This window comes from Calidris pugnax, unplaced genomic scaffold (assembly GCF_001431845.1).
Source record: "Calidris pugnax isolate Ruff unplaced genomic scaffold, ASM143184v1 scaffold630, whole genome shotgun sequence".
NCBI lineage: Eukaryota > Metazoa > Chordata > Aves > Charadriiformes > Scolopacidae > Calidris > Calidris pugnax.
In genome coordinates, this window is record NW_015091759.1 from 135586 (window position 1) to 145095 (window position 9510).

The 9510-nt window shown below is 46.3% G+C and overlaps 1 protein-coding gene across 1 annotated transcript; it reads right to left on the reverse strand.

Annotated features, from left to right (window-relative positions):
• Positions 1-866: 866 nt before the first annotated feature.
• Positions 867-9272, reverse strand: LOC106900052 (Ig heavy chain Mem5-like). The gene is made up of 8 exons (XM_014962011.1): positions 9217-9272; positions 8842-9129; positions 7878-8187; positions 7096-7109; positions 3642-3704; positions 2419-2703; positions 1443-1505; positions 867-982 (listed from the first exon to the last, which is right to left on the reverse strand). Exons 2-8 carry the CDS (start codon positions 9113-9115, stop codon positions 867-869), a joined length of 1125 nt encoding a protein of 374 aa, XP_014817497.1. The 5' UTR covers positions 9116-9129; positions 9217-9272.
• Between the last annotated feature and the right edge of the window lie 238 nt (positions 9273-9510).

The following is a 9510-nucleotide window of genomic DNA, read 5'->3' on the forward strand; positions in this document are numbered from 1 at the left end:
TATCCTGCGGTGCGTTCTTTCCTGCTCTTCTTCAGTCCATTGCTGGCTCACTCACCCAATACCTGAAAGAGCAAACCACGTTTGGTTTAAATTCTTATTCACATTTAATGCAGTGGTGCTGAGCTTCTGTTAATCTGGAATGGATTGGGCAGATTTTTTTGTGTGTCATTTTGGCTACCTGATCTTCAGAATTCTCCCTCCTCCTTTTTCCATCCCGCTTTTCACATTTGTTGGCTTTTGGGATTCTCCCTTTATTGTTCTTGCTGATGTGGCCATCTATCCAGACTTTGAAACAAGCAGCAGAAGGTTTCTGGTAGAACCTGAGATGCTCTGGACTACCCTAATGCAACGGCAATTTGGGGGTGAGGTGCAATTTCAGGGTTACATTAACTTATCCAGTGGAAAGTGGAACAGCTGAACTTATGTTGTGGGGAGGGACTCTTGATCAGGGAGGGGAGTTTATGTTGTGGGGAGGGACTCTTTTATCAGGGAGGGGAGCCATAGGACAAGGGGGAAGGGTTTTAAACTGAAAGAGGGGAGATTTAGGTTAGATACTAGGAAGAAATTCTTTGGCGTGAGGGTGGTGAGACCCTGGACCAGGTTGCCCTGAGAAGCTGTGGCTGCCCCATCCCTGGAGGGGTTCAAGGCCAGGTTGGAGGGGGCTTGGAGCAACCTGGTGTGGTGGGAGGTGTCCCTGCCCAGGGCAGGGGGTTGGAACTCAATGATCTTTATGTCTCTTCCAACTCTAACCATTGATTCTATGATTGTGTCACTTTTTCTGGGGTTACAGAAGGATGCAAAGCCAGCAGGTCACTCCTTGCACTTGCCTCCTGCGTTCCCAGGGACTGAGTGATGTGTTTCCTACCTCAGAAGAGAAACAGCGTGATACTCATGATTATATTCAAGGTGATGCTTTTCACCAGCAGGACTCTCAAACCCAAAACAGCCATGAACAGCATATTCATTCTCTCCATTTTGACATCTGCTTCTTAAAAAGAAGAGGGAAGAGAGTGTGGTCTTAATATTATCTCCCCCCCTTATCCCCCCAAAAGAAGGAGAATCTGCACATTATAGAATCGTATGTGGATGAGGGAAGCAGGACAAAGGAAAAGGTGACAGAGGAATGTATCAAGTGCAGGGAAGAGAGGAGGTATCTTCCCAGTGAGGAATTCTCTTCCTGTTGCTGTTTTATCCCATGGAAATTTGTCAGCTCTTTAGACTGTTAACCTGGAACAGCGGGTTATTTCTCCATAATTATTTCCAATTCTGACATTTCTGAACCAGAGAAAGCAATTTTTCATGTTCTGGTATCGCGTCCACAAAAACTGCAGCTTATTACTTAAAAACTATCTACAGTTCAGACATTTGTATACAAAAGACAATGCATTTTCATGCATCATTACTGAATCCCCCACACTCTACTACTTCTTTAGGCAACTAACCTTTTGTGGAGGCATCTGTAATCTTGCAGGCATTAACTGTTCCAAATTCCTCAGTCTTCTCTTCTGTTGAATGATTGAGAGACACTATAAATTGTATCCAAACTATATAAACCAAAAATTGCACAAAACGTACCCATAGCTCTTTTTCCAGCAGTAGATAAGCAGTACTGGAGAATCAGATGGCGGGTCATTAATTTTGAGATTAACTCTGTAATCTCGCAGGCATTAACTGTTCCAAATTCCTCAGTCTTCTCTTCTGTTGAATGATTGAGAGACACTATAAATTGTATCCAAACTATATAAACCAAAAATTGCACAAAACGTACCCATAGCTCTTTTTCCAGCAGTAGATAAGCAGTACTGGAGAATCAGATGGCGGGTCATTAATTTTGAGATTAACTTGAAGAGAAAACTTAGCTTTCTACGTCTGACTGCAGAAAAAAAACCCACCCCAGGACTGTTGAGTTTTAGTTCCTCTCCCTTTGGATATGAGCTTTACCATAGGAAAAGAACAATTTTAAAAGTGATCAAAAAATAACCAAAAGATTTGGGGGCGAGGGGAGGGGGGGAATAGCATGTCCTTTTTTTATTTTGTGTTTTCATAAAAGTTATTTCAAGCTTTCTTCTAGCAGGCTTGTATACTCACATCCCTTGAGCTATTCTGCCTTAGATAAAGGTAGACTTGCAAATATTAGAGGTAGGTTTTGGTTGGTCTTTTTTGCGGGGGTGGGTTAGGAATTTTTTTTTTATTTGGTTTGTTTTTCCTTTTTGGGGAAGAAAACTCCAGGTGCTTAAATAGTTGAATTAAGGTGATGTGTGCTAGGTGCTTTTGAATATCTCATCTTCACCTAACTAAGCACCTAAATACCTTTCTGGCTGTGCTTGCTTGTTCCTGCTAGGTTCTCAAAGGGCAAGAAAATAATCTTGGCAGGTGCACCTCCCAGAATCACGTTACATTTGGACCCGAAGGTTGTACCTGGCAGAATTATGCTGGTGGTAGTCTTGTTCCCCTTGTGCGTGACCTTGCAGGTCACCTTGGCATCTGATTCCACTCCAGCTACCTTCATGGTGCTGTATATCCCCTCAGATGTGAGAAGAGGTGCCTTCAGATCATACACAGTGTCACTCATGGGCACATCAAGGCTGATGTTCTTAGGGTAGAAAGCCCTTGCCAAACAAGCCACGTTCAGTTTGTTGTCGTATCGTTTGGGTCCCTTTGATTTAAGCGCAACGACTTCTGGGACAGATTCTTCTTGAATCTCTGAAAAAGAATCATCGTTTTGGGATGATTTTATTTTCTGCATGCTTTTCTGAGAGCTGAGATGCCATTTCTAAATATTAAAGGCTTGCTCACATTTTGAGCAGTTGCTGCAAAAACTAACATGTCCTGTCTTTCCATGGGAACTGCATCCTCCTGAAACTTTTTACTCTCCTTTTTTCCTATCTACACACCTTAGTGTTACACAAAGGAAGGAAAACAACTGCTGGGCTAAGACATCATCCCCACCAGCAGCAACTGCTGGGCTAAGACATCATCCCCACCAGCTATAAACAACAGTCTTAAATTTTGGACAGTTTAATTTAAATTAAAGAGAATTTAAAGCTATGGGAGGTGGTGAGGGTCTGTAGAGTCATGCTAATGGATGTAGCTGGGAAACTGTCTTTGTTTTTCCTTAAAAGCTTTGTTAACTAAATACGAGCTAAGGACCTGAACCCCTGGTTGGAGAATGCATGTTCCAGAGATCCCAGGCAATGGAAATGTCTCCTTCTGCTGTCACATCTCACAATCCCATTGTCCACCCCCACCGCAAACTTAAGAAATAAGTGGAAATGTCTCCTTCTGCTGTCCACCCCCACCGCAAACTTAAGAAATAACAGTAGTAGTAAAAGCAGTGGAACTTACTTGGCTCAACTGAAAAAGTGATCCCGGTTCCAAACACGATCTTGTCTGTTGCTACTCCAAGTTCTCAACACGGTGATACGCTCAGTTACAAAAAGTGCCTCTTCCTTCCCTTTTGCTGTACGGTATTTCGTATGAGGCAGGTAGTCACACACCCTAGACACCACAGGAAAAAAATCACATAGGCTTGAAAATAAGGACCTAAAAGTGGGCCAAAAGAGAGGATTTGAACACGCTGGGGACCTGTAGGATTATCATAAAGGATTATAAACAGTAGTAGTAAAAGCAGTGGAACTTACTTGGCTCAACTGAAAAAGTGATCCCGGTTCCAAACACGATCTTGTCTGTTGCTACTCCAAGTTCTCAACACGGTGATACGCTCAGTTACAAAAAGTGCCTCTTCCTTCCCTTTTGCTGTACGGTATTTCGTATGAGGCAGGTAGTCACACACCCTAGACACCACAGGAAAAAAATCACATAGGCTTGAAAATAAGGACCTAAAAGTGGGCCAAAAGAGAGGATTTGAACACGCTGGGGACCTGTAGGATTATCATAAAGGATTATAATGTTGCTCTGGGAAGGCTCAGAATTTAGTCTAATGAAAAAGCAAAAGCTGTCTGAGTATTATTCTACAGCAATTAGCGAAACTCCTCAGAGCTGCAGAAGTGTTCCAGGTTTGTTTTGGTGGGTTTTTTTTTTCAGTATGAACTATTTTTTTATTCCCCAGGAAGAATAATGTTGCTCTGGGAAGGCTCAGAATTTAGTCTAATGAAAAAGCAAAAGCTGTCTGAGTATTATTCTACAGCAATTAGCGAAACTCCTCAGAGCTGCAGAAGTGTTCCAGGTTTGTTTTGGTGGGTTTTTTTTTTCAGTATGAACTATTTTTTTATTCCCCAGGAAGAAGAGGAATACCCTCAATCTGGGATTTTTGAGGCATTATCTTTCTGTTTGGGCCAGTGCTGAGGGTCATTTGGTGCCTTAGGAAGTCTTTATTGTGCTTTTGGTATCTTTAAAAGAAATGATTGCTCTTTATTAGGTAAAAATATATTGTTCTGTGGGAGGATAGTAAGGATTTTCCCCTGGATGGTGCAAATCCTGCATGATGGACAAGTTCTTGTTCCTTAGTGCCACCTGCACCCAAGGGCTTGTGTGAAGAGGAACATGCAGGTGAGGATAAATTCTGTGTGAACATATTCTTCACATGGAGGTGTTGTGGTTTGTCCTCAGCCGGCCACAAAGAGCCACGTGGTCATCGCTCTAACTGCTGTGAAACTGGAAGAGGGCAGGAAGGAAGAGAAATTTATTAACATCCTGGAAAAAGAAAACAAAAAAAAAAAAAAGAAAAAAAAATTACACGTGCAGGAAGATGATTACAACTTGCAGGTTGTGAGCTGTTATAGGATTGATCGACCCAAGCAAAAGGGACAGCAAGGGGAAGGGGTGCAAAACTCTTATTCTGAACCAACAGCTCGGAAGTGTTGAAAGTTGGCAGTGAGGGATAACAAACTTACTCAAAAATGGAGATGGGAGGATGATCTCTGGCTGTGAGGCCATGTCTGGAAATGGCCCAAGAGTGGATGGATCCTACTCTCTTCCCCAAAGCTATCAGTTGCCCAGGTGATTTCAGGCAAGTTCTAAGGCCTCCTTAGAGTTTAGCAGCAATGGAGGCTCTGCAGCTCCCATCTCCCACAGCAAGCTGTAGCCCATGAAGGTGTTTAAGAGTAAACACACTAACTTAGATTTCTGATGACAGTGAGGCACGTTGGTATTATCACAAACTCAGGAAATGTCCCTTGAAGTGGTCCTTGAGGAGAATCCACAGCTGTTATGGGCAAAGACAAGGAGATCATGATCTGGGCCTACAAAGATGATGAGGGACCTGGAGCATCTCCCTTAGGAGGAAAGGCTGAGGGACTTGGGGCTTTTTATCTGGAGAAGAGAAGGCTGAGGGGGGATCTGATCAACACCTATAGATACTTCAAGGGTGGGTGTCAGGAGGATGGGGCCAGGCTTTTTTCAGTGGTGCCAAGGGACAGGACAAGAGGAAATGGGCACAAACTTGAAGATAAGAAGTTCCACGGAGGAACTTCTTTCCTGTGAGGGTGTCAGACCCCTGGAAGAGGCTGCCCAGAGAGGTGGTGGAGTCTCCTTCTCTGGAGACATTCCAATCCACCTGGACACGTTCCTGTGGGACCTGCTCTGGGTGGCCCTGCTTTGGCAGGGGGTTGGACTAGATGATCTCCAGAGGTCCTTTCCCACCCCATAGCATTCTGTGATTCTGTGGGCTGTAGAAAAAAACATTGATCATACGGTTCAAGAGCATGATCTCTTAAATCATTTAGCTGAGGAAGAAACAGGTGTGGAAAAAGCGTGAAACGGGAGAACCATGATACTCGATCGAGGTGGGGGATAAAGGGGGATTGTTTGCTGTGAGGGGCAGCAATTCAATGATGATGCTCAGTGGGAGAGAGTAGGGTCATCATCTGTGTGTCTGGTCAGGGAAAATGAGCTGTCTTACAGCCACATGCTGCTACAGTCTTCTCACCTTGCTTCCAGGGGCTGCATTTGAGGTAGTCACCTGAATGCTGTGGAGGGAGAGTCACAGCTCAAGTGCAATTGACTGCCTTATTTTGTCTGTCTAAAATACCTCAGGAAGTGACAAATTTCTTCTTAGAACCACTCAGTGTTCTGTAATGGATACATAAAGGGGACACTATGAGTAACTTCTGAACTGTGGCATGGAAAAACCCATCCGCTGAACTGGTGTTGGTAATTCCATGTTCAAAATCAAAAGATCTTGAACCCAACATCCACATTTGAGTGCAAGAAAACCTGGCGTTGGCACGTGATGATTGTCCCATAGACCTGAATTACAATCAGCATCCAATGTGTTCTTTGGGACGCAGGTGTCTGGGGGAAGATGACATTTCAGGAAGTCAGTTCATGTTGGGCGGCTCAGTCCCCTTCAATCACTGTGTCACCTACTCCTCACAGTGATTAATAGTCGTATAAAAACATCTGCGTTTTCACGTCTGCGTAAGGTGACACCCTTCTTTTGTCTTCCTCTGCTCTTTTATTGCTGGATAATCAGACCACTCAGCAATTGCCATAATGTTTTCGCGTCTGCGTCAGGTGACACCCCTTCTTTTGTCTTCCTCTGCTCTTTTATTGCTGGATAATCAGACCACTCAGCAATTGCCATAAATTAAAAATAGCATTGTGAGCATCGTTTTTATGGTAGGTTAAGGCAATAATACAACTTTCTTACTTACTGAAACATTGTCTGTACTTGGAGACAGTGATTGTGGATCGATTTGGATTGTAAGAGGACTTTTAACTCAAATGACTCAATTCCGGGTGTATTTTTAATAAACTTCTAGAGATTTAAGGTCGGATATGGACCTGCTTTGGCAGGGGAGTTGGACTAGATGATCTCCAGAGGTCCTTCCAACCCCATATCATTCTGTGATTCTGTGACCAGCTGTCCCAAACATATTAACTGTCAGTTTAATTTTATCTTACATACCAGGACTATTCTGGACACAAAATTACTTATCTCTCTAATATTTTCATACTCTAGCAAGATGAGTCTGTGATGCACAAATTCTTCGGAGGTTAATTTTGTGTAGTGTCATTGCTTTGTTTTCTGTGCGGATCTGCTAAAATTGGGGGCAGGGTGGGTGGGGTGGGTGTGATGTTTGTCACAGAATCACAGGGTGGGTGATGCTGGAAGGGATGTTAGAGGATTGTCACGTCCCAACCCCCTGCTCAAAGCAGGGTCAGTTAAAGCACGTCCCTAAGGACCATATGCATTTGAGCTTTGAATATGAAGACTCCACATCCTCTCTGGACCACCAGTTCCAGTGCTCAGTCACTCTTCAGAGTTCGGGCTGGAAGGGACCTTAAAGATCAAGTTCCAACCTCCTGCCCGGGGCAGGGACACCTCCCACCAGACCAGGTTGCTCCAAGCCCCATCCAACCTGCCCTTGAACCCCTCCAGGGATGGGGCAGCCACAACTTCTCTGGGCAACCTGGGCCAGGCTCTCACCACCCTCACGGCAAGGAATTTCTTCCTGAGATCTCATCTAAATCTCCCTTTTTTCAGTTTAAAACCGTTATCCCACATCTATTTGAGTTTTGAATATGAAGACTCTACATCCTCTCCGGACCACCAGTTCCAGTCACTCTTCAGAGTTCAGGCTGAAAGGGACCTTAAAGATCAAGTTCCAACCTCCTGGCCTGGGCAGGGACACCTCCCACCAGCCCAGGTTGCTCCAAGCCCCCTCCAACCTGGCCTTGAACCCCTCCAGGGATGGGGCAGCCACAACTTCTCTGGGCAACCTGGGCCAGGCTCTCACCACCCTCACGGCAAGGAATTTCTTCCTGAGATCTCATCTAAATCTCCCTTTTTTCAGTTTAAAACCGTTATCCCACATCCTATGGCTCCCCTCCCGGATCAAGAGTCCCTCCCCATCCTTCCTGTCCCCCCAGCCCTTTTTCTGCTGCCTCTCCCTCCGTTGGCATCACCGTGTTGCTGCCTGGCGCAGAAGTAGGTGGCTGTGTCTGAGGCTGTCAGAGCACGCAGCTGCAGGGAGACCTTGCCTTTGTCTTTGTCTGCAGAGATGGTGACTCGGTCTCGGAAGGTTGGGCCATAGCCTGTGTTTTTCCCATAAGGATAGATCCAGGCTAAAAATTGCAGCTGCCCTCCTGGGGCCTGACGGACAGAATTCCAGTCATACCAACGGCTATCCAGAGGCGCTCCCGTTACAGTGCAGGTGAGTGGGAGTGATCCGGAGACCCTCCCCTCCTTGGGACCAGATGCCACCATCTCTATGGTGTCTCTACCTGGAGAGACACAGGGCAGGTGTGAGATTTGAGTGTTGATGAGAAAGTTCGCGGGTGCAGGAGTCCATCCCGGGGTTGTAGGGTACAGAAAAACCAGAATTTTGGCCTTTAATTCCAGGAGTTATCCCTAGAGGCAGTGGCTTGCCCAAACACTGCAGACCCATCAAGAGACCCATGAGAATCTGGGTAACTGCTGGCAAACATGCTGTATCTTTAAAAATGAATCCAGAAATTTAGCAGAAGGAGAGCATGGGAGTCCCCAGCCCTTCCCAGTCTCCCCGCTCCCTTCTCCAGCTACGTCTGGACCTCCATGCACAGGGGGTGCAGAGAACAGGCTGGGCATGGACACATGGGGGAACTGGTTTGTCAGTTAGACACGAGCCCCAGAGGGACAAGAAGCATGGGGCTCTCAAACCTCCCCAGGCAAGGACCCGCCCCTAGAAAATCATAGAATCATAGAGTCACAGAATCGTTAGAGTTGGAAGGGACCTTAAAGATAATCAAGTTCCAACCCCCCTGCCCTGGGCAGGGACACCTCCCACTAGAGCAGGTTGCTCAAAGCCCCATTCAGCCTGGTCTTGAACACCTCCAGGGATGGGGCATCCACAGCTTCTCTGGGCAAGAAGGGAGGCAAAGGAGGGAGGGGGCTCTCACCTTTAATGGCTGCAGCAAAGGTGATGACCAGCATCCAGAGGAGCATTGCAGGCTTCCCCAAAGGAATTTGCATGGCGCACCGTGAAGTGGGAAAGTAAAATTGTGGGGCTGAGAAGGGCTCAGACCTTCCCCTGAGCCAGCAGAGAAATGCCCTGTCCTTCCAGCGCTGAAGGCTCAGGCGTCCTTGCCACTCCAGGCAGGTTGGCAGCCTTTTCTGAGCAACCCCTTGCAGGAAGGTTGCAGGTCCTTCGTACTCTGGGGAGCTGGGTGACATCCGTCACTGCTGGCCTGGGTGGGGAGAGGAAACCACACTCATTTTTTGAATGCCTGCACAGGAAACACAGGGACCTCTTGTCTCTCCAGGGCCCCTCATACCGGTATCTCTGAACCTCCTGTCGGATGCTGTGGCCATGTAGATGGCTGTGGTCATGTAGATGGCTGGGAGGGGTCAAGCATGGTAATGTGGAGGGGGATCATCTCCCCAGGAGAGATATGCATGTGGTCAACAGAAACATCTAGACATTTTCCAAGGAGAAGGGATGTTCTGATATTCTGCACCAGGGTGGGGCAGAACAACTCTGTACATCAAGGCAGACTCATGGCCTGCCTGGATGAGGAGCAACCTCAAGGACCATGCCTCAGTGGGCTTCACAAGGGATGCCATACGAG